The sequence below is a fragment of the Sinocyclocheilus rhinocerous genome, unplaced genomic scaffold, assembly GCF_001515625.1.
Source record: "Sinocyclocheilus rhinocerous isolate Xijiao unplaced genomic scaffold, SAMN03320098_v1.1 scaffold360, whole genome shotgun sequence".
Taxonomy (NCBI): Eukaryota; Metazoa; Chordata; class Actinopteri; order Cypriniformes; family Cyprinidae; genus Sinocyclocheilus; species Sinocyclocheilus rhinocerous.
The window spans coordinates 541,307-566,478 of NW_015653490.1; the positions used below are offsets into that span (position 1 = coordinate 541,307).

A 25,172-nucleotide genomic window follows, 5' to 3' on the forward strand; every position below is an offset into this window, starting at 1 on the left:
TGCAGAGGAGAATGGAGAAGGGTGAAAAGCGGAAAGATCAAGCACCTCACAAGTGAAAGCTGGGAAGCATTTTGGCATAAAGGCCGGGTTAGGCCTGAGAAAGACCTTATCTCCACTAAGAGAGAATGTAGTGCACGAGGGATGAACAGAGAGTACGTGCAAATTCCTACCATCAATAAGGTTTTGCAAAAAACCCAAAATGCCAGCGACTGAGCACTGATATGATATCAGCTGGGGCCCCTCGCACCACTCCTCAAACACATGCCACTTGCAATCATAAAGGGAGCGTGTAGAAGAGGCTCTAGCATTCTGAATAGTTAACAACGACACGTAGGGAGAGCCTCAATGTGTTTAAGTTTGCCCTCTCACGGACCAGGCCCAGTGGGCCATCCTTTCCGGGTGAGAATGGTAGATTTCCCCATACGCTTGGGACAGGAGGTCCATGCGTAATGGGAGGGGCCACTGCTGGGCATACAGAAGAGGGACTATCTCTGCCAGTCATGGAGATTTGGGCCATCTAGGTGCTATCAAAATCAGAGTTAGGCTCTGTTCTTTCACCCTGACCAGAGTAGGAGTTATTAGGCAGAGCGGAGGAAATACGTAGAGCAGCACATTGGGCCATGGGTGGGCCAGTGCGTCCACGCCAAGGGGGCATCCTTGTCCCATAACGAGAAGACTGTGACAGAGCGGCAGAGATCACGTAATGGGCTGAGATGAAGAGATAAAACCCACTTCATGAACGCCCTCATTCTCAGAAGGCCCAGAGGCAGGACATGGACAGCTAAAGCCATAAGACCCTGTAGTCTGAGACATGTGCGATACTGTACCCTAGCTCCTTCCCTGAATTGAGAGGCAATTCACGAAAGAGAGAAATTGGTCTTGCAACAAGCAAGTGCATCGTAATGCAATTCAGCTCCAGACCTAGAAATATCACATTCTGGGCAGGAGTAAAATTGCTCTTGCTCACATTCACTCTGAAGCCGAGAGCGGTGACGTGAGCGAGAACATGGGCAGTGTTTTGCATCACTTTCTCTCTTGAATCGGCTATAATCAGCCAATCGTCAATATATGTCAGGATCCTGAGACCCGCTATTCTCAGCGGGGCCAGGCCCGCCTTCGCGCACAGGCAGAAAGTCTGTGGGCTGAGAGCCAGCCCAAAGGGAAGGACTGTGAATTCGTAGCATATGCCTTGATAGGCGAAATTAAGGAATTTCCTGTGCAAAGGATAAATGCTTATGTGGAAGAAAGGATCTTTGAGATTGATCGATGTGAACTAATCATTCTGATTTATTGAATGTAAGAGAGCCTGATGGGCATTACGGAGAACGAGGTTGATCTCCTTCCAGAGATTGGGTGATGGCGACCCTTTCTCCAGTTGTTGTCCCATGTCGACCAGGAGTTCAGCCTGGTAAGCAGATAGCAGGGAGGAGACCTGAGGGCTCTTACCGCCAAAGCCGAGGCTTTATAAGAGGCCTGATGAATGGACGCAGAGAAACGGTCCATCTTGCCGGGTAGAACAGACTTGGGTGGGGCGAACAGCCTGCCTTGAGAGGGGTTAAGGTGTCTGGCGATAGAGGGCTCGATGGTGTCACCCATACCAAGATTCGCCATGTCCTTAACCTCAAGACCCGCATGGCCAAGTTTGAGATTGAGTGGATCTCCCCAGTAGTTCTTCATATGTTTAGCACATGCCGGTAGGACGGGAAGAAGCTGTTTTCTAGGGCCTCAAAGGGGGACGGGTCGCATTGATTGGCCCAGCTCAGAGAGGCCGCACCGTGGGAGGCCCCCGGGAGCGTGCCGGTGTCCCCTTTTTCCCCATCTGAGTCAGAGAATTCCAAGTCAATGCTCTGACTAGCGGCCACCTTGAGCCTCCGACGCAGGAGCCTCATAGGGAGCAACAAGCAATAGCTACAGTTTTCCGGGAAATCAATGGCTTCTTAAGCGCCTTGAAGACCCATGCAAACCACACAGAAAGGATGGGGATCCCTAGCGGCGATGAGGATGCCGGGCAGGCTCGTAACTGGTTGTCCACGGGGGTAGCCGGGTTCAATTTCGAAAGAGCCATGAGTAGCGGACAGTAGATGGATTGAGGAAAAGGAAAGGTAAGAGACGGGTAGCCTAGTAACAAGTGTGAGCATGGGCGGCTTGCAGATAAAACAGCTAACCTGGTAAAAAATGACAAACACATCTGGTGGAGGCTGATCCAAAGATGTGTCCTCCTGTAGACAATAGTGAAAGTCAACCATAGCTGTGAATAAATTTCCAGAGGTCGCAAGAAGCGAATGTCAACTGAGGAAAGTCATTTTAACGAGATAATAGAGTAGGGCATGTGCAGGTAGCGAAATTTTGGTATGTTGTTTATTTCCAAGATAACACTTTTGAATTTATTATTTGTTATTTTTTATAGCAAGATTTGGCAACACTGAGTCAAGACGTACCTCCTTTGCTGTGATTTCTTGCACCACAACTCTGAAACGCATTTAAATACATCATTAACAACTAATTGTTCAGTTCGGTTCTGTACACACAGCGTAGAATTTCTGCAAATGTGGCTGTCACTACCTGCATTTTTCAGGAGTCAATTCGGTTGTAGAATGTGGTTGTCATTCCCATAAATTACTGTACTGTGTGTGTACAAAAAGTACTAAAAGGTGAATTGACAACCAAATTTAGCTTCAGCATGTACGAATTTAGCTACAGCATTGTGTAGTGAAACTTGCCCCATAGCACCACCTAGTGTCCAACCAGCTGTAATACCAGCGTATCTACTTTGACAGCGTATCTACAAACGTTCGGGTGTGAAAATGATGATTTTGTGGCATGTCTACTGGATATAAGAAAACGGCTCCAAATCGCAGAGTAATTTATTGTCCTGACATCAGAACATTATCCAAATCCAGCATGATTATTTTAGTAGCTTGGTAACAACACAACTGGGACCAGGTCAACATTTCAAGTTTCATTTTCTCTTTTCTCTGTTGGAATCAGAACATGAAGGTAAACAGAATCGTTTTTCTTTTTTTTTGTACAAGTCTTTTCTGGTTTGTTGCTTTCAGTGACACTGACATCAGCACATAAAAATGATATAGATCTATATTTATATTCATATTTATATATTTATCATTCTCTATTAACATCTCAGTGTAGCAGTTCATCATCTCTGGTCAAGTCAAACAGAAGAAGCCACCTGTCAGAAACAAAGCCTCTCATAGCAAACACTGATCAACGTACAGCAAACACTCAACTAACATTGAGAGACGGTTTTTTTTGTACATCTTTGGAGGGAATTAAGCTTGCAAAGTTAAGTTTTGCCCTCCTGGTAGTATTCCAGTGTTTTCTAGATGTCGCTTAATTCCAGTAAAACACACTTATGAAAAAAACGAGAGAAAAAAAACGCAGATACAAATCGAAGCAGTAACTGAAAAACTCAAAAATGTCCCCAGTGCTGATTGAAGAGATTTTAAAATTTGGCACAGTCAGTTAGCACAGAAAACTGAGATCAAGGTCTAAAACAGACAGTTCTCCTGCAAATATGGATGATAAATAGCCGCATTTATTTTTATTCCACACTGAGTCACCAAGAAAGAAAAAAGTGAAATTGAAAAAAGAATCTGTCAAAAATCTACATCTATTTTTGTAGGCAGTGAGAAAGCACTTGATCGACGAGGAGAGGAGAGTGGAACGAACGTACAGCAAACACTCAACTAACATTGAGAGACGGTTTTTTTTGTACATCTTTGGAGGGAATTAAGCTTGCAAAGTTAAGTTTTGCCCTCCTGGTAGTATTCCAGTGTTTTCTAGATGTCGCTTAATTCCAGTAAAACACACTTATGAAAAAAACGAGAGAAAAAAAACGCAGATACAAATCGAAGCAGTAACTGAAAAACTCAAAAATGTCCCCAGTGCTGATTGAAGAGATTTTAAAATTTGGCACAGTCAGTTAGCACAGAAAACTGAGATCAAGGTCTAAAACAGACAGTTCTCCTGCAAATATGGATGATAAATAGCCGCATTTATTTTTATTCCACACTGAGTCACCAAGAAAGAAAAAAGTGAAATTGAAAAAAGAATCTATGTAAAAAATCTACATCTATTTTTGTAGGCAGTGAGAAAGCACTTCATCGATGAGGAGAGTGGAATGGTGCTGTGGTCTACATCTGTTTTTGTTTTAGTTGCCACAGACATATTCACATTTTCAGAATGAGCAATACTGGCATTTACATCCTTGCTCTTCGAACGTAATTTTGGGGAATGGACACTGAAGGTTAACACATCTCTCCCGAGGATTTTTTTTTTTTTGTCTTTTTCTTGTACTGTAAAACAAATACCCAAAGCCATGGGAAGAACTGAGTGGTCTGTGTAATTTACACAATGCACTTGTCTAATGCATTTCTTTAATGTACTCCAAATACTTTACATCAAATAAAAAAAAAATAGAGGGGAAAAATGTGTAAAGAAAAAGCTTTTGATCCACCGTGACTTCAAATGAATGAAAAGAACGTTTTGAAAATGGTGAAAAGCTGTTCCCGTAGCTCATTTTACAAACTTAATTTTCTTGTGCTTACATACCTCACCTTCCTCTGCTATATTTATTTTTTTTGCCACTACACTTTTCAAATACCTTTCAATACATAACACACTTTCTACTCCAAAGGTTAAGCTTTCGCTTCTCTTTAAAGCATGTGCTCTCTCTCATCTCACACGCATTCTTTCTCTCTCTGTCAAGGCCTTCTTTTCTCTCTCGCTTTCTTTTTTATTTATTTTTTGCTCATCTCCGCTCATATTCGCCATGGAACCAGCTTAGACTAACAAAACTCTCTGAAAAAGGTTTTGTGATATGCATGCACATGCAGTTTCCTGGCCTCTATGTGCTCAAAGTCCTAAACCCAAGAGTCGGGGGATGCGGGGTAGTGACTCGTTTCGTAGTTGAGTTCGCTATAGGGCCGTGCGGCAGAGTAGAAGTCCACATAATTTCTGGTGGACTTGAGTCCCAGGTGCATATTCAGATCGGTGGCGGGAGGGGGACGATGGACCTGATCCTCAAAAAATGGCTCCTCAAAGTTCCTAGTGGTGTTTTGATAGATGGGGTATGCCTCGTAGTCCTTGCGCGGGGGCTCCTGTGGTGCGGGCGGCACTGGGACCTGAGGTGAAAGAAGGATTTGTGAGTGAAGTTGATTAACAGAAGCGTATAGAGTCTCTTATCTCAAATTTGGGAGGAAAAGGTAGCTGTTGTGCTTCCAAACACAGTGATTTGGAGCGGATGTGCTTTTATATCATACAAGGCTCAACAAAGGATGGCCCAGTGCTATATCATACATTTTTTTGCTAATGTACATACATTTTTATAAACTTTTTAAACTCAGCTAGGTAAAATTATCTTTCGAGTTTTTGTTGAAATTACAAGAATGACTTCGTTTTGGTAACATCAGTAAAAATGAGTTGAAAATGACAAATCAATCAGTAATGTTTGGCCATGTATGTCTTTATGAATTTACTGCTTTTTTGAGTTTTTAAAATACTTTAATACTCTATAATTTCCAGCTGTTATAGCAAAATGTCTTTGCAAAGAAAACCTAAAGGTGTTATGAAATGGAGAATCAAGATATTTCAAGTTTCAAAATTCAAATCGAACTCGCCAGTTTAAAATATGACATTCTTTTCTACCCTTCTGAAATGCTCAGATTTGAAATTGGGAAAATCGTGATGCAGTTCTCCTCGATACACCCTTTAATATGCATCATCGTCGTACGTAATCTGAGGAGAAGTGTTCTGAACAACTCATGTCTGTCCATCAATCACAAAAGCGATACTGCTGTTGGATAGAGATGTCGAGTAAGACTCAATCTCAGACGTTGTTTTGTTAGTGGATGTAATGAAAACTGCACCTTCAAAAACCTTGCATAGCCACCTAAAGATCTGAGCATTAGAAATGCATGACTTCAGTTTATTTTGAATGACATGCCTGAGAGACTGAGAGATAAAGTTTTTGTTTGTTCTTCACATTTCACAACGGACTGTTTTGTGAATTATTCTAAATATGCTGCTGGTGTTGTGCTGAATTCTGACCCCCCGCCAGATTATTTTTATTATGGATATGGTGCAGTGAAGTTAGCCAATCGCAGCAGTGGGCATTTACTTCTGTTTCTGCAAGAGGTAACGCCCCTTAAAATTGAGTGTTTTTTACAAAGAGTGAAAATGAGGATGGAAAATGATAATTTTTACAAATATCGGATTATTTTTAGGTGCAAAAACGTTGTAAACTTCATTAACTAACCTCGAGAAACATAATACAAAATTCTGAAACTGCATTTCATGACCCATTTAATACTTTATGAAAACAAAAACGGAATCTTTTTCATATGCAGACATACAAATGAGATAATATAATAACATTCTGCCTAACATCTCCTTTTGTGCTCCATGGAAGCAAGCCATGCAAGTTTGGAACAACAGGAGGTGAGTAAATGATCACAAACTTAATTTTTGAGTGATCTAACCCTTTAAATTCACATTATTCTGTCCATTCAGAGCTGCTTTTGATTCTGATTTGAAGCAGAAAATGAGATGTTACTAATTGAAAAAGATTCAGAGCTGAATGCTCTCCAGCTACAGAAAGGAAAGATCCATGTGGAAGCCAGGCTTATCAGTACCCAGCCTCATCGCAGCTGCTCGTCTGGGAGAGCATTTCTGTCGACTGACTCAACATACGGTGTGGTGCAGAAGTGTGCCAGGGACATCTGGCAAACTTAATCCATATGAAATCTAAAAATTTACCATGAAAAACCTTGTCAAGTAGAAGTAATATATCTTCTATATGGCCAAAGTGCCAAAAAAAAAAATACTTGGAAGCATATAGTTGCAATTCATTAGCATAGCATGACGGCTCACAAAGTCAAATAAACAGCATCGGAGAGGTCTATGCAAGAATGAATAGATCTTCAGCCTTTTGTTTGCCAAGACATTTCTGGATTGGCAGATAAGACAGCTGCCTTGTGTTGAAAACAAGCGCTAATGACTTATCCTAACATAGCCGCATAACAGTTGTAGTAAACGTAAATGGTGTCTGATTTTAGGACGTTTTTCCACAATCAGAGACACATTTCACATGCAGTCTTGGAACTGCAGTCCCTGTTTGACCCTGGTTATTTGAGTCATCTCAGGCTGATTCTTTGCTCACCTGGCTGTGTTTGATCTCGTCACTTGAAGTCTCGTACGAGTTCCGGAACAATGTGGATGTTCCACAGGAGGTTTGAACTGCGGGATGAAAGCGAGAGTGTGAATGTGCAGAGAATGTTTTTTTTTTTTTTTTTTATAAATCAGGCATTTAACAACTATGAAAAATTCTGGAAATTGTACTTATTGACAGTGAAACAAATCCATCCTTTATAAGATACTCTGGCAGGGCTGAAGCTAGGAACTCTGAACTCTGGGATAAGGCTTGATGGACCATTAACAGATTTTGCCCTTTAACACTTATGTGTGGCTGGCCAAGAGTTCAAACCCAGACAGTATTATTTTTTTCCTCACATATATTAAAATACAACATTACAATATCTAACAAATCTTGATTTGTATATTTTTTCTGACACATTTTTATACACAATACACTGAATTAATAACAGATCTTAGAATTTAAGCAAAATTATTGTACATATTTAACTTCACATTCTCTTGTGTAAAACTTTACATTCTGCAGCTGAAAAAATAATTCACCATGGATGTTTTCGTGAATGGTGTTCATACTTTGTCAAGAGAATGTTTTTTTTTTTGTCCATTCAAAAGTTATTTAACATAAAAAGCTCAGAAAACAGTGGATCTCACAGTTCTATAAGTGGACATCTAGTTTTCTTGCTGTTAAGTACTTTGAATAAAACTCTGATCTTCTTCCTCTTCCTCCTGAAGTTAGACCTACCTGCCATTGTGTCTTTTCTGGAAGTGAGCTCTCCTTTGTTTCCATGGTAACTGGCGTTGGTTCCAGTGGAGCCGTAGTCGTTCTTCCTGTCCTTGAGGCTGATCATCTCTCTGGGTGAGGCGGGGGCGCTGGCTGCAATTCAAATCATCACACAAACCCTTCTTACTGAGCATCTGGGTACACACCGGCCTGATTTCACACTTTGCAGTTTTTACTATTTTCTTTCTTTTTTTATTTAGATATTGTTCTGTCTGCCTGTCTTAATGTCGGTATTACCAACTTTGACTTGACTTTGACTGTTTTTTTCAGTTTCTGTTTATTTTGTCCAAATTTCTCTCACTGCTTCTTACTGTCTTTGTTCATCATTTCCTGCCTGTACGAGGCTGGACATGCAGAGATGTGCATCATTATTCATCATTAGTGCTGTTTAGCATGACAGCATGAAGGATGTTTCCAACAGGTCCTGTACCAGCCAGCTCCAATCTACAAAGCCTCCCCCAAGTCAAATAAACAGGAAATCACACAAAAGGTACCATATTTGTCCTTGAAGTGCCATCTTTTGAAAAAAAAGTCAAGTTATGACAGAAAAGAGTGAAGTTTCCATATGACAAACGCCACTTCTATGGAAGTAATTAGACCAGAGAAAATATTAGGGGTTATGGGTTGTTGCTATGGTCAGTGAAGAGTAGTAACTGCTTACATGTAATCTGGATTTAACATTTAAATCTATAAACAAGTTATGTCAAAAGTAATCTAAAATTAATCCAAAAGCATTCAGAATATATTACCTAAAATTAGTAATCTTGATTACATTACTGACTACAATTTCAACATATAATTTGTAATCAGTAACAGAATACAATTTGTAAGTAATCTACCCAGCACTGGCTATGGTGTTGCTCTGCAGTGTTCTGTGTTATTGTTAGAAAGTTGCTATAGACCTTATGTAGCCCTGTCTGTCCCTTTTCAGCACTGCGCTCATTGTCTTCTGGTTTGTATTTCCACAGCATGAAGGTAAGATCTGAACAGATTTATGAATGAACTTGTTTTTAAATCTTCCCGGTCTACTGACATTTGTTTTGACATCCGCTTCAAACATTACAATGTTCATGATAACTTTAATTGACTTTACACTAAGTAAATCCCCTTCACCAGCCAATTACTCTTCAACAGCGATGCCATAGAAATATACAGAACTACCGCAAAAACCGAAGTTCAAACACAAAATTCGAATGATGGCTGCACACTTGTTTGTTCGGCACGTAAGGTCTATACATTCTATAGAGCATTCTGATTGGTTGTGTTGCTAGTCAGTTGTTAGAATGTTCTGAGTGGTTGCAAGGTGGGTAGCTCCACCCCCTGTGAAATCTCATTGGTCATTGTGTTAATTCAGTTAAATCAAATACAGCACAACTCCTTCATACATACGTTCATACATTTCTTCATACAGAATTATTATCAGAGCAGATTTATTGTATTATTTAAACCAGGGGTGTCCAATCCTGGTCCTGGAGATCTACCTACATGCAGAATTCAGTTCCAACCCTGATCTGGTACAGACCTGTCTGTAATTATCAAGTGCTCCTGAATATCTTAATTAGCTGGTTGTGATTGATCTGGGTTGGAGTTAAATTTTGCAGGAAGGTAGATCTCCAGGAACAGGATTGAGCACCCCTGATCTAAACTGTATCACTTGATGTATAATTGGGCTGTTTGGCCTGATTTCTCTCTCTGTCCATGAGCTCTGTGTTTTGTCCTAGCCACTTCAAAACAGCTGTATGAATGTCACAGAGATCAGGAAAGAGTCTTCCCTCTGTGCTTAAAAATCTCTTCCAGCCTCAATGCTCTAACTGGATCAGCGCCACTCCCCCTCCGGCCCTCCTACAGCCCGGTCTGATAGAGCCTGGATCCCTGGATAGTGGGCAGCAGCACTATCTCCAAAGCACACAGCTACCCGAGGGCTCACGGGCACGGAAGACCTCTCTGGCCAGCATAGAAGGATTTAGACACACCCACATACACACACACACACGCACACACACCTATTACTGATTAGCCCTGACCATGAAACATAAACCGGCTCATATACACACGCTCTTTTATACACACACTCCAATAAATCACATAATAGCTTTAAGCACCACTCTTCCCACAATGGCCAAGAGAAACATTAGCATGCTAATTATTTCAAACCCATAATCAGATTATAACCGCAAGTGCTTTACCCTCCTCTAAACTGCCTTGATATGACTCCTAATCTAATCATTGCTCCTCAATGCATTATTTTGCAAAAATATGCACATAACTGATTATCGGTCTTAAATATTGAGGAGCTCCAGCGGTTACGGAGTCAACAAGCGATGAGACTCTCAAAGGCTCCTGTCATGTTTCCATAAACCTCACGAATACAGATTTTCAGAAACACACAAAGCAGTTTTGCAGAAAATCACTACTGATGCATTTAACACAGTGTACAGTGCTTTCTGATTCGATTGTCTTCAGGTAAAGCTGCAAATCTACTGAACAGTTGATGACCTTAATGGTAGAAAATGAAAACAATATTTTTCGATGTACATGTAAGAAAAATTTATATTGTGAAGATACGTGCTGCACAGCAGATCTTCGTGATTTAGCCAAATTTGGCGAGAGGGCTTTTGTGTCTGAGCTCCACAGGCATTAGGAGAGGAACAACTGATTATTGCTAAACTTGCGTATATCTCCTTGCCTACAGCACTGAATGGACTTGATTCTGAGAAATATGTCCTGATATACCAGCTAATACACACAACAGTTTGGATTGGACCATTATTGTCAATAAATTCCTTGCAAATTAAATTCCTATGAAACCTGATGACATTAATTTGTTGTTGAAGTTAAATGTTAGTCAACTTGAACAATTATGTTATATAGGTTACAACAGGAAATTAGCAATCTGTATGTCTATAAAAACAAAACAAAAAAACTGTGAAGGCCAACTTTCCCTTCTTTCTCAAAAATGATAAATTGTGACAATAAAAAGCTCTTTTAGTCAGGGTAAACAGTTCAATCTCAGCCACATCATAGATTGTATTTGAAGTGATCTACAGATTGCTGAGAGTCCAAACAACTGATAAAAACATCACAATAACCCACAAGTAATCCACATGACTCCAATCCATCAAATAATGCCCTGTAATATGAAAAGCTGCATGTTTGTACAGTAAGAAACAAATCAATCATTAAATAAATCATTAGGACTTCAAACCATTGCATCGGCTAAAATACGAGTCCTCTTATCCATAATATTGTCAACTTGTCTGAATCAGGAGAGAAATATGTGCAGATCAAACAAAAACAGTCCCAGACAGTGCTAATCAAATATGTCTGTGTGATTTTGATGTGAGAGAACAACGGGATGGACTTTTTCACTAGAGGAAGCATTATTATTGATTATGGACTGGTGTTTTTTTTTTACTAGAATTGATGGTTTAAAGTTAAAATGCCTTGATGGATTTGTTTCTTAAAAAACACAGCTTTTTGCTTCATAGCCGGATGTTAACCGATGGACTGGAGTTGTGTGGATTACTTGTAGATTTCTGACGTTTTTATCAGCTGTTTTGACTCCCATTCTGACGGCACCCATTCAATGCAGAGGATACACTGGTAAGCAAGTGATGTAATGCTAAATTTCTCCAAATCTGTTCTTATAAATAAACAAACTCAATTACATCGTGCATGGTCAAAGGGTGAGAAAATGTTCATTTTTGGGTGAACTATTCCTTTAAATACCAGTAATGAACTCAATTGTACTTTATTAAAATTAACAAAGAGCTCTAAATTGCTGCCCTCAATGTGTCTCAGTAATACAGTAATAGCTGGCGACTCCACATCATGGCTGTTTGTGTTCTTAGTGTCTGGCATCCCATAAAAGTATATCTGAAGGCCTTGTTTGGTGGCATTAGTAGCATCACCTCTGTGCTTCATGAATAAATTATGTGAAAATTATGTGAAAATAAAGTGAGCAAAAAGGTGAGCAAAAACGTGTCAACTCTGGATTGAAGTTCATGCCAAAATAATTGATGTGGATGTACTGACCAGGCAGAGCTCCAACTTAACTGAGCAACTGCCTCAGAAACATTGATCTCTGTGTAATTTTAATGTGAGGTCTGCTGATAGTAATAAAATGATGATGAAAAAATCAGTGGTCTTCTGTCTATCATTTTTAAATGAAAAGATTTACACTGTAAGGCATAAAGTAAAAAATACGACATCATTTTGCACAGCTTTTTTAGTTGAATGTATCTACTTTATTATTTTACATAAATATATTCATAAATGCACCAAACACAAAACCATAATCTACTCTGTAAACTGTGTGATGAATGCTTTTATAGTGCAAATTCAAAGATGAATGCTTCCAGTGTATCTGTTGATTATAATGGGAGTGATTCACTTTTGATGTGTCACGACGCTCTGCTGGTATCTGCTCTAACTATACGTTTACGGTTGCCAAGCAACGTTGCTGCTGAGTGCATTAATACAGAATTAGACTTCATGCAGGTGCTTCAGGTTATATCAGCTAATTTTACAATGATGTCAAATGTGGCTCATCCAATCATATTTATAATCTATTACAGTTTTGATGTGTTACACTGAGTGAAGCTGTTTTTGCACTTCAGCCAGATTTATGCATTTGTTATGAATAATCTTATGTGTTGGTATGAGTCCATAAAATTCCAATGAAAAGAGAATAAATCAAGAAAATAGGTACCTTTCATTTGTAAAATATTTTATTTAGTGAATCATTAAAAATAAAAATAAAAAAACAAAAACAAAAAAAACTAAATAAAAACCTAAAGTTGATTTATAGCAAAATATATCATATACAATTTCATATCATATCAAATCATGATATGATTTTGTCTACTTGCCAAAAAAATAAAAAATAATAGAATGAAAAAAATCCTGCTTTTTCAAATTTGAGTAGCTCTTAGCAATGGCAAATTAAACAACCTGAAACAATTGCAAAATTTTTTTTTAAAATTTTAATTCTTAAATTTTTGAAAATTTAAATACTAAACAAAATAAATGTATTACCTTAAATTTGATACTACAGTGTTGCACAAAATAATATTCATTAAAAATATTGCCACTTTATTGGTGGGCGAATACACCCACAAAGACCATTTATATTGGTAAAGGCTTTTATTGAAATAAAAAAAAATGCATTAAACTCTCGTGCTCTGCTTGTTTGTTCATTTTTTTCCAAAAGCGGTTTCAGAAAAGTTGCCAGAACTTGGTAATAATGAGTATACAAATAAATATCTTTCCACACAGTGAATACATGTCTCTAATGCTGCAACAAAATGGCAAGGTCATGGTATTAGAAATAATTGCAGAGTTGTGAAGTGAATGAATTACATAGTACTGCCAATTTTGCTGTATTGTTTTGGCTTTGAGCTCAAATGTATCTTAGGAAATGTTAATTGAGTAGCAGCACAGGCGAGACCCTGCTGTCACATTCTGATGCTCTGAACCAAAGAGCACAGCTACTCTCCGGTACGCCTACAAGACCTTAGACACACCAGTGTCTCTCTTTCCCCTACCTTCCTTCTCTCCATCTAACTTTGAGTGCTTTGATCTCTTGCAAAAATCTACCGTTCACTGTTTTCATGACACACACTGGAGCTCAGACCATAGAGGAAAAGCCTGCAGACAGAACAGCATGAAACCAGCTGCAAGCCAGTGGATGACTGGAAACCTCAGAGATTCAACTGAGAAAAACAAGCAGACAATGAATCAATTTATTTTAAAAAATCTTCAGAGATCATGTTGAATCATGTAAGCACTGCTCTATGCCATATTTCCTACTGCTAGTCAACTGAATCTACAGTGTCATGGCAAACTAAATTACATTTTACATGAGACGTGAGCTTGCAGCTTAAAATAAATGCAAAGATATCATATACTGCATTATTAAAACCTTCCTTTCTGTGTGTAAAAACAAACAATGTGTTTAGTTTAATCCGATTAATGAACGAAATGACACTTATGACCCAAATCTTTTAATGAATCACCCTGACAAAATCGGCCTAATGAATCCTTCACTGAATCCATGAATTAACATCCGATTAACTTAACCCCAAAATTTTATTTTCAGTCATGTTAAAATCAAACCAATCACTATTTTCTGTAGTTAAGGTTTGTTGAAATCAATATTGTTACTGACTGGTTCTGTTTTTTGGGAATAATATTATTATTATATATTTTTATCATAAAATATAAAATACAGTAAAAAATTTAATATATACTTATATTTTACTCAATATACATAATTATATTATAAAAAAAAAAAAACATTAAAACTGCAGGATAACACTGGCTATATATTCATCATAGATGAAATGGCCTGGGAAGGAATTCTATACAAAATTTAACGTATCACTTAAATTTTGCATTAAAGGAAGAAAGAACTTAATTTCATCACTCTGTTCGCCTTCCAGCCATTTAAAGACCCATTAATCCTAAAATTCCCTCTTCTGCTGCTCAGCCTCCTCCACCAACGGCCCTCTCAAATTCTGAATCTGGGAAAAGTACTTTTCTGCTTCAGCGAGATGCTAAGTCCACCGGAAAAGGTATTAGAGCCACAACCAGCCGGCCATGAATCCACTAACCCCAATAGTAGTGTGGACCATTAACCCTGAGTCCCAGGATGCACTGAGAAATCCCCATCAGTTTAATAGGATTCTATCAGGGTTAAAAAGAGAATCAACCTGCTGTTTGTAATTGTTTTAAATCCAGACTGTAGAGCTGGGATTTCAGGACCATGGACAGCAACTCAATATTTCAGCACTGCAGATGTAAAATGTATATGTTGTCATTGTTGAGAAAGATAAATACGTATACTCACCTGATCGGTTATTAGGGGACGTCCGGACTGGAGATACTGACGGAGTGCGTGAGGATGAGTACGGTCTCTGTCTGTCTCTCTCTATTGTTGAGGCCGAGCCAACAAAGTGATACTGTGAGTAGCCATCCTAGAAAAATAAAGAAAGAAACAGAGAAAAGTCTACAATAATGCATACATCAATTTGTTTTGTTTATTAGATGAGGGTGCACAACACAACATCCTTTTTTTAGTATCAATGTACGCTACATTAGCCCACTGTTATCCTGTCAGTTTAGTTTAAGGCCTCCTAGTGTGGAGTCATTACAAAAATCAATGGGCAGATGGAGGTATAGAAATCAATGGACGAATGATCTGGAGTCAGTGGCTGTGGAGAAAGCCTGTTTGATGTGTGATTGAAGCAACCTGAAAGGCTGATGGAGGAGATAAACTAAAGCCATTGGCCACTGGCTCTATGACACGTCTTTGCGAACATCAATCAACGGGTCTGCCGAGTGTGCTGAGAGCAGACAGTCATATACTGCATTATTAAAAAAGAGCAACTAAAGGCTGGAATACACTCTCTAAGTGGATTAAGTTGCCTGTATAAGATATTAAAGGCACAATATGTAAGACTGTTTTGATTAAAATATCCAAAAACCACTAAAACTGTGTTATATATTTTGTTGACTTGTGTACTTACATTATACCCAAATGTTTCCAAGAATGTTTAAATCCAGAGAAATCTCTGTTATATAGCTCACGCTGTATAGTCTTATGCTGTGTTCACACCATGTCGTAATTACGATAATTTCGAGATGACAGCACGTGACATTCTAATCGGAGATGTTCAAGTAGTTGCACTCGGAATTATGCATTTCTATGGCAACACTATCAACACCTAAACATAACACCTAAATGAATCTGAGGCGGTCAGGTGGTACAGTGGTAGCTCTTAGAAAATTTCCAGTTTACAAATTGTAATTACGAGTTCTACGAGGACGCAAATGCTTTTTACAAGTTGGTATCTCGACATGGCGTGAATGCACCTTTATTGATTGAATCTCGTTTTCTTGATTTACTGCGAGTACCATGCTTTTACCATGCCTCAGAGAAAAGACTATTTTGTCAAGTGGCTAACATTGCATAATTAGATACAGTTTTATTTGTAGTAACAGTAATAAAGCATCATACAATATATTTTAAAATCAATTGCATGCCATTTAGCAAGCCATCCAGCATTTATTAATATGATATTCTAGTATCGATGTAGCTTATTGCAGTGTTCAACAAGTGTCTCATAGCAGCTGCCGAGCGAACGCACAGAGTAGCATTATAAAAGAACTTTCAACACAATCAAATGTATCTAGTATGATAAAACAGCACTGCTTTACCCAACATACACATGACCGGAATGAGCGGAAGCAGTCATCAAACTATGCATTTGTTTCTTTGTTTGTTTTGAATATTCGCCCTCTAGTGGTGAAAATTCCATATTGTGTCTTTAAGAGCATGTATCAGATTATAAATAAATTCACTCACTGAATAAATGATCAAATGATTCATACAGCTGATTCATGCAGACATTAATGCAGAGCACAGTACGAGCGTAAAACCACCAAAATCAGTAAAGATAAGCAGTGTGAAAACAATTTCATCCTATTACAAAACTTTAACATCTTACAAGGTCTCAGAATGGCTCAATAATGAAGATGAAGATTTAGCTAGATTTGTGCAAACAGGCTACTGATGTACAATGAGGAATCAAGCAGAACATCTGAAAACTTGAACAAGCCCTCTAACAGGAACACAGAACACTACCCTTGACATCCCATTTGCCCCTCCGTGACATTCCTTTTGTTGGAAAGGTGAGGAATAGATCAAACGGTCGGTCCCTCCGACTCTGTGCCGTTCAAAGCTGCCCTACTTTCCCAGCATGGCAGAAACTCTGGCAGGAGAAACCACCGCTCTCCACCTAATGTGCCTGTTGCAAATAATGACATTGGACAGGTATTTGAAGGCTCCAAGGGGCGTGAAGAGAGGCACGGAACAAGGAAAAAACAGTACTTGTCGCCTGTCGACTAAAGACCTCTTCAGTAGGGGAGTTTGTCATTTCCTTTTATTCACGCTGTTCTAAGTGTTACTTGAAATTTCAGGTTCAAACATGAGAAAGAAATGAAAACTTTTACTTTTATTCTCTATGATGATGAGCAAATGCTGTGCAATAGAAGATACCAGTATGGATGGATACTTCTTTTGAAGACGTTTCCAATATTTGAAAACAATACTTTCAGGGAAGACTGAGTTTCAATGTGATTAAATAATCTTTTTGTGTTCATTACATCCCATAACTCCTTTCTTTCTTTTTGGTTAAATTGATGGACTTTTGTGCTAAGGCAACTGCTCTTGAGGTGTAAAAATGGTGAATGTTAAATGCATGTGCATCTTTTAAACCCAAAACCCTCAATTTATTCTGCTAATTCCAGTTGAACGCATGAAGCACCATTACAGGACTGATTCTGACTCAGACCAAGACTGAAAAGACCAAGCAGACCATGCAAAGATGAGTAATTTATGGCAACCTGCCTATCCGTGATTCCTCAATAATGCTGCTTAAGAGTCAGACAGAAAAAAAATAACTTCTGGTGTGGAAATGTGCACTGAAGCAAGCCAATGGCAAGCGCTCATTATTATGCTCCCAGAGGCGGATGGAGCCAGGAGCGTTGCTCTTGCTGCGTTGGCTCCCTTGGGTCGCTGAGGCAATTGACTTCCCTGATACTTCCTTGTGGAGAGTGTTGGGGAGGGATGACTGTGGAATTGCATCTCAGGAGGCTGCCAGGCTGAATGTAACACCTCTCAGCACAACATGTGTGAGGCTTTAGGCTCAAGATCAATGGCATAAGCAACTTCTCTCTTCTCTCAGGCAAGAACTTTACTTCATCTTAGTCCGGCTCTACGTCATACTGAGTAAATCAAGCCAAGCGCTTCTGGGCTTTCTCACAAACACACACACCTTATTAGTAGATGGAGCTGGAAGCCGTCTGCACTTCAAAGATTTCTGTTTAAGCAGATCAACTGCTGTAACTTTATATGAATTAAATACATGTTATTATGCAAAATTATAAATATTTATGCATTATAGGCCAAAAACTTTTCAAAAAGCAATTTTCAAATGTTGCAAAAAATCTGTTTACTGTACATCTGAACCTCCCTAGAGCATAAATGCAATGCACAAACTCAAACAATAAATTTATGAATCATTCAGGCTTTATATACAGTATATATATATATTAGGGCTGCACGATAAATCGCATGCGATATTTAACGCGCAAGAACTACGAATATTATTAAAGACTGTTAAACTCCATAACACACAACTTCCTCCCATACTGGCTAGAAGCATCAAAACCAAAAGATCACAGATGCTTCCTGGGCACGAGGCCATTGTTCACAGCCTTGGGAGGTGTCTGACTTCCCAAACCTCTTGTTTTTGCTTTCCTTCCCTCTTGTGTTCCCTGTTCTCTCTTGGCTTCATCCATCACACCACCAAAAACACAAAGAATCGCGCCTCAGGTGGCCCGACTCATCCAATTGACACCTTTCATTTCAGCGGAGGGAGAGAAAGACACATCCACGTGGAACAACTGTCATTATGCACTCATGAGATGAGAGACGTGGCTCTGCAAATGTTAATAATAGCAATCTCTTTCTTGCTGCCCTTTGCTTAATACCATCCCCGGTGACATTTCCAGGGCTCAGCTGGGATGGAGGAAACAGGTTAGGTTGCGGGAGGTTTTAAAAATCTTTGCAAACCCAGCCTATATGGGGGAGCTCTATCCATAGAGCTCTATATCTCAAACCAATCTGAGAACTGTAAGTATTACTGTAGATTTAACGACTTCGGCCTCTCTGATGATGCATTTATAGCTCTGGCTGTCCTCCACGTCCTTGACCTCATCACTTTATCTGCATCAGCTAAAGCAGCTGTTCGATAACCTGCCTCAAGGCGGCATGCGAACACAACGCCACTGTGAACCTGTGAGCGCTGTGGTCTTTGTTCGATATTATTTATAGATATTTAGTCAGCTAGCATAATGGGAATCGGCGTTCTATCTAATTACTCTCTTTCATTATAATCTACACATGGTACCTTTTCGTCCAACCCTCTAAATATTTAAAAAAGACAGAGAGGTTAATTAATAGTATGTGCACATGAAATTAGAGCTCGTAATTCGACATTGGATTTGATGGCGATGAGCTCAGCGGGGGTAAACTCACAAACATCCATAATTACATATCATTACAGACATTTTCAAACAGGCATTGTGAATTCACCCAACGCTGTGCTCGCTCTCTGACACAGAATGGGGAGGGGGCACCACTATTTCCACAGACACACTTCTAAACTCATCTCAGCGGTGCAGGCAGCTGGCTCTTGGCCTTTTCTCATCTCTAAAGGGCAGCATGGCATCCGTTGCCGTCTCCGTGGGCTGTAATTCTTTGACGCCTGCTCTGCAGAGCCAAGTGGACGAAACGACACATTATAGAGCTCGGTCCAGGACGTCCCTCACCACTCAGTGTTGTATCTGTCAGGACAGAGAGTGCTCAGCGAACGGGAACGGTGTGTTCTCGCAGCCTAGAGGCTTCTGGGACGGTGGTCTGTCACAACCCAAAATTTCCATTCTCATGCTCTTACTAGTAGTTCATTTGGGAACATTTTGGTTTGGTTTGACCTTGTTAATGTTTAACTCTACTTTGGCTGCTCATTATCTGTGTTTGAATGCAACACGAGAGGTCTGGCTACATGTAAATAGGTTAATTCCTATTGCCCTTAATTAAATGTAATTTTATGAGCACATTGTCTATTTAATGCCCCTAAATGCTAGCTAAAAATTTTGGCTTGGAAATGAAAATAAATCTGCTTTTAATTGCTGTTGCACAGAAATATGGCAACATTCATACAAGGTCTCCTCACATCAGTCTATTCACCATGCTGTTTAGACCATACAATACGTTCTGAATGCAGTCAGCGCTAGCCAAGGCCAAAGTTTGCCTCAATAATCTGCAAGGGAGACGTCTGAACAGATACACACAATAGTAAGTGCAACAAGCACTTATTGAATGGAAATATCTCTTCAGCCTGGCCATTACTGCTCAATAGAGCATTCTTTGCTTGTCAGTGCGGATTAATGTTTTCAGTCGGCTACAAGGTGTTGTGCTGAATAAATAGTGGGTCGCACATCTTTGTCAGGGAGGAGGGGAACAAAGCTCTCCAGTTTTGATTCTAAACTATTGTCTCTAAAAGTTCAAACAAAATGGTGTGGGAGTGGGAGATCAGTTATGTGATGTCGCACTCATGTGATGACATCACAGTCATGTGATGTCGATTAATGGCACACATCATTATGTCACCATGCGACGCGACTTCAGTAACGCGACTAAAATAGGAATACTCCATATGTCTTAATTCGATTTCATTCAGTTAGCATGCTAAATGAATTCCTCAGGTTGGGACGAATGAAGTGGGACACAGCTGTCATGAGTGGAAGCAGGTCTCCTACCTTCTTATAAAGGCTCCGGAGATCTCTGTACTGCCACATGCTACTGAGAACCTGAGATGCTGCCTTTACCACTTTAGGTGAGTGTCTGTGTGTGAGAGAGAGAAGAAAACAGACAAGTAGAGTCAACAGCAATAAATGGACATATGTTTCAACAGGCATTCATTATTATCTGTTAAAATTTGATCATTTTTTAAGAGCATATCACTGGAAGATTTATTACAATAAGTAAATTATTTTATCTAATAATTATATAAAATGGTTGTATATTAAATCATATTTATATTATTGTTTATTTTCTTAATATGTTATTTATTTATTAAAAGGAATATTATTAAACAACATAAAAATAAAAATAGCAATAAAATGAAAAGCAATTTATTAAAACAAATTCTAATGCAATGAAAAAACAATTAACTACTTTCTTTAACTAAAATTACACTACCGTTCAAAAGTTTGGGGTCAGTAAGATTTATTTTTTCTCAGAAATTTATTTTACTTTTATTTACTTTTATTCATCAAAGAATCCTGTAAAAAAACGCATCACAATTTTTACAAAAATATTAAGCAGCACAATTGTTTTCAACATTGATAATAAGAAATGTTTCTTGAGCAGCAAGTCAGCATTTCAGAATAATTTCTGAAGGATCATGTGACAATGAAGACTGGAGTAATGATGCTGGACATTCAGCTTTACCACCACAGGAACAAATTACATTTCTGAATATATTAAAATAGAAAACAGTTCTTTTAAATAGTTTTAACTTGTTTTATTTTAAACTGCTTTTACTGTATTTTGATCAAAGTAAGCCCTGGTGAGCATTAGAGAAGAAAAAATCTTACCAACCCCAGACTTTAAAAGTAGTGTGCTTTTGATGTTGTGTTGTATGAACTGAACACACAAGCCTGAGTTAAACCCAATTCTCCAGTTGATCTATATGCAGCACATCAATATAACAGTGGCATCTAAAACAACACATTTTTTAGCAAACTAATGGTAAAATGTTTACAAAATATCCTAACTCTAAGATCAAAATGCCAATACCAAAATATAACAGAGGAAAATGAGAAACCAATCCAGGTACACTGAGCTCAGATAGCATTTGATGCCGTGAATGTGCTTTCTCTGCTTTCTGTGCAAACATCTCACACGGACAGCAGCTTTTGTTATGATTAACAATGCACTACAAACAAAAGAAACAATCTCTTGGTTCTCAAAAATGACACAAATTGTTTGACTTCAGCTGATTTGATAGAACAGCTGTGTCTTTTGTCTTCCGCTGAGCCGAGTCAATCCATTTCAGCTCAAAGGACACAATGGAACAGTTTACAATTGCCACCTGAAATGAAGTTAGAGGAAAATCTTTACCGTCCTTGAGTGAACATGGCTTTAATAGAGGAAATGAATGCTGCTCATCCTTCATCATTTCCTCTCATAAATGGCAAAATGGATTCTTAGAGGTGGAGCTGTATGTTTGATTTGTCCCTCCCCTCATTTTTCAACATGGATTTTAACATGCTCAGATCTTCAGTCGAGTCAGGCCCCATCTCAAATTAAACTCCCTTATTTGGTGATGTAAGGCCGCAAAGTCTGTCAGATTTGCTGTGAAGTTAGCATAAGTGCAGATTTCACAAATGGAAACCATAGAGTAAGCGAAAAGTTGTGTGCCAAATAGTATGTTTGGGAAGATGCTGGACATTCAGCTTTACCACCACAGGAACAAATTACATTTCTGAATATATTAAAATAGAAAACAGTTCTTTTAAATAGTTTTAACTTGTTTTATTTTAAACTGCTTTTACTGTATTTTGATCAAAGTAAGCCCTGGTGAGCATTAGAGAAGAAAAAATCTTACCAACCCCAGACTTTAAAAGTAGTGTGCTTTTGATGTTGTGTTGTATGAACTGAACACACAAGCCTGAGTTAAACCCAATTCTCCAGTTGATCTATATGCAGCACATCAATATAACAATATAATATGGCATCTAAAACAACACATTTTTTAGCAAACTAATGGTAAAATGTTTACAAAATATCCTAACTCTAAGATCAAAATGCCAATACCAAAATATAACAGAGGAAAATGAGAAACCAATCCAGGTACACTGAGCTCAGATAGCATTTGATGCCGTGAATGTGCTTTCTCTGCTTTCTGTGCAAACATCTCACACGGACAGCAGCTTTTGTTATGATTAACAATGCACTACAAACAAAAGAAACAATCTCTTGGTTCTCAAAAATGACACAAATTGTTTGACTTCAGCTGATTTGATAGAACAGCTGTGTCTTTTGTCTTCCGCTGAGCCGAGTCAATCCATTTCAGCTCAAAGGACACAATGGAACAGTTTACAATTGCCACCTGAAATGAAGTTAGAGGAAAATCTTTACCGTCCTTGAGTGAACATGGCTTTAATAGAGGAAATGAATGCTGCTCATCCTTCATCATTTCCTCTCATAAATGGCAAAATGGATTCTTAGAGGTGGAGCTGTATGTTTGATTTGTCCCTCCCCTCATTTTTCAACATGGATTTTAACATGCTCAGATCTTCAGTCGAGTCAGGCCCCATCTCAAATTAAACTCCCTTATTTGGTGATGTAAGGCCGCAAAGTCTGTCAGATTTGCTGTGAAGTTAGCATAAGTGCAGATTTCACAAATGGAAACCATAGAGTAAGCGAAAAGTTGTGTGCCAAATAATATGTTTGGGAAAAAGTTTTAAATTACAGTAGATTTTTAATACATATATATAAAAGCAGTTTCTGTATTTGTTGCTTTTTAAATAGCTTATTAAAAAAAGTTATCCATTCAAGAGCAGTGAGTTCATTATTTTGCTTTGTCATGCATGATGTGTTGAGAACATATCACAATCTGCACCAAATAAATCCACTTCAAATCAAAAAAGTCATCAAATCTGATGCATATCACAACAAGCACGCTGGTTGCTGCCACATGCCGGTACTAAATCAACCGGTTGCATTTGTGCTATATCCAGACAAACAAGCACCCGAGTTGCTTGTCCCTTTGATAACCTCTCAGCAGGAAACTGGAAGCAGCTGTCATCGCCATATTGGCTCGAACGGGGCGGGGACAGTGTATGAATATCTGATGCGGATATAAAGCAGTCGCATGAAGTGTCAGTTTGATGAGGGTCGGACTAATGTCTTTGACAGTGTCATCACTCACCGACTACGTTTACATGGACATCAGTAATCTAATTATTTACCTTATTCTAAATAAGCCAATATTATGATTATGATGTTTACATGAGTTGCTTTTAGAATATTCCTTTCATGTTCCCGTTTTACATGTTATAGTACATAGTTCGATTAATGGCACACAATCCTTAATCAGAGTATTGTCTTAATTGTATTAAAATCGGATTATTGTGGTCCATGTAAACGTACTCACTGTCAGGCTGCCTACACTTGCTGTTTCTAAGAGACTAAAGCAAGCAGCATATAGAAAGGCTTGATCAATAAATGATTATAAAATATGATTGGATGAAGCACATTTGAAACACCTGTTGCGTGTAATAACATGCCATGTATTGCAACTGAATACATCTATATTAATACACCAAATCTATAAATAGGGGGCACAATAAAAATAAATATAATAAATAAACAAGAAAATAAAAAAATATATAAAATAGCAGTACATTTTAAATACATTTTTAATTATACTATAATCCTCCTTATCAAACAACAAAATAAAATTAAAAAAAGATAGAATTTTTTTTTCAGAATGAGAAATTAACTTTATTTGGCAACAAACCCAAGGAATTTGTTGTGGTTTCCAGTAACTCTATGCAAATAAAACAAAACAAAAAACAAAACAAAACAAAACGGTTCACTTTCAGGTTTAAATTACAGCAGTTTGCAATCTCATCAGGACCACTCTGTATATCTTCTGGTGATTCCCAAAACCAATAAACCAGTGTCAAGGCTGTTACACAGTGGTTTTTACCAAAGTTAAGGGAGGTTTTTCCCCCTGCATTGTAATGGCAGATAACACCCCTTAACTGTGTTAAAATCTTTGTTACATACAGCCTCTTGTGACATTTAGCTTTATTCTCAGAGATGCAGCAATACAAACATCAGCTCTTTTTGTCTATTATGGCAAAAGTGAATGTGTTCTACCTCCATGTTTGCTTTTCTTCATTACAGTTCAGCAAGCACTGAATAAGCGACTTGTGTCGGGTGCATTGCTGATGTATATATGATTTAGCTGAACATCTGTAGACAATGTGGAAGCCTTGAAGTTCATGAAATGCTTATTGAGGTCTGACTCATAATGTTTATCTCATTGAAAAGGTGCTGGAATAAAAGTAGAACTGCGTAGCTGAAAAATAAAATGTCTCCAAGAGCAATGCACAGTTTCTGGTGAACAAAATAACTGGCCAGCTCTCAGGGTCCATGAAAGCACAAGCAAAAACAAAGCCATGGCCTAGTGGTTAGCGCACACACACTTCAGGCCATTTTAGAGGTTAGTGATAAGATGAAAGCCTATTATAAAAAAAAAAAAAGAAAAGACAACTTACTTATCTCCTTTACTCCTAGCAATACCGATGAGCTTCTCAATGCCACCGGCGTCTCGTAAGGCCTTGGCGTTCTCCATGTTCTTGGTGATGACCTCGTGTAGGGCGCAACATACAGCCGTAACGGTGTCATCGCACATGGTTTTACCCGCTGTGCTGTTTGCCGTACCCCCGCTGCTTCCGCTAGCATTGCTCCCACCCGGGAGCCGGTGCACCAGGTCTCGCATGGCATACTTACCTAGACAAAGAGAAAAAATAGACAGAAAGAGCATATGAGAATACGGTGATTAGCACTGGAATA

General features: G+C 38.6%; 1 protein-coding gene across 4 annotated transcripts in view; it reads right to left on the reverse strand.

Annotated features, from left to right (window-relative positions):
• Positions 1–4,781: 4,781 nt before the first annotated feature.
• LOC107716425 (catenin delta-2-like) overlaps positions 4,782–25,172 on the reverse strand; it is a 316,783-nt gene continuing 296,392 nt past the window's right edge. For all 4 annotated transcript variants that reach the window (XM_016522876.1, XM_016522879.1, XM_016522878.1 and 1 more), the window contains 6 exons: positions 24,875–25,109; positions 20,339–20,423; positions 14,802–14,928; positions 7,913–8,044; positions 7,178–7,254; positions 4,782–5,141 (listed from right to left, as the gene is read on the reverse strand). In XM_016522876.1, coding sequence (XP_016378362.1) covers positions 4,881–5,141; positions 7,178–7,254; positions 7,913–8,044; positions 14,802–14,928; positions 20,339–20,423; positions 24,875–25,109 — 917 coding nt within the window. In that variant the 3' untranslated portion in view covers positions 4,782–4,880. The remainder of the gene's footprint in view (positions 5,142–7,177; positions 7,255–7,912; positions 8,045–14,801; positions 14,929–20,338; positions 20,424–24,874; positions 25,110–25,172) is intronic.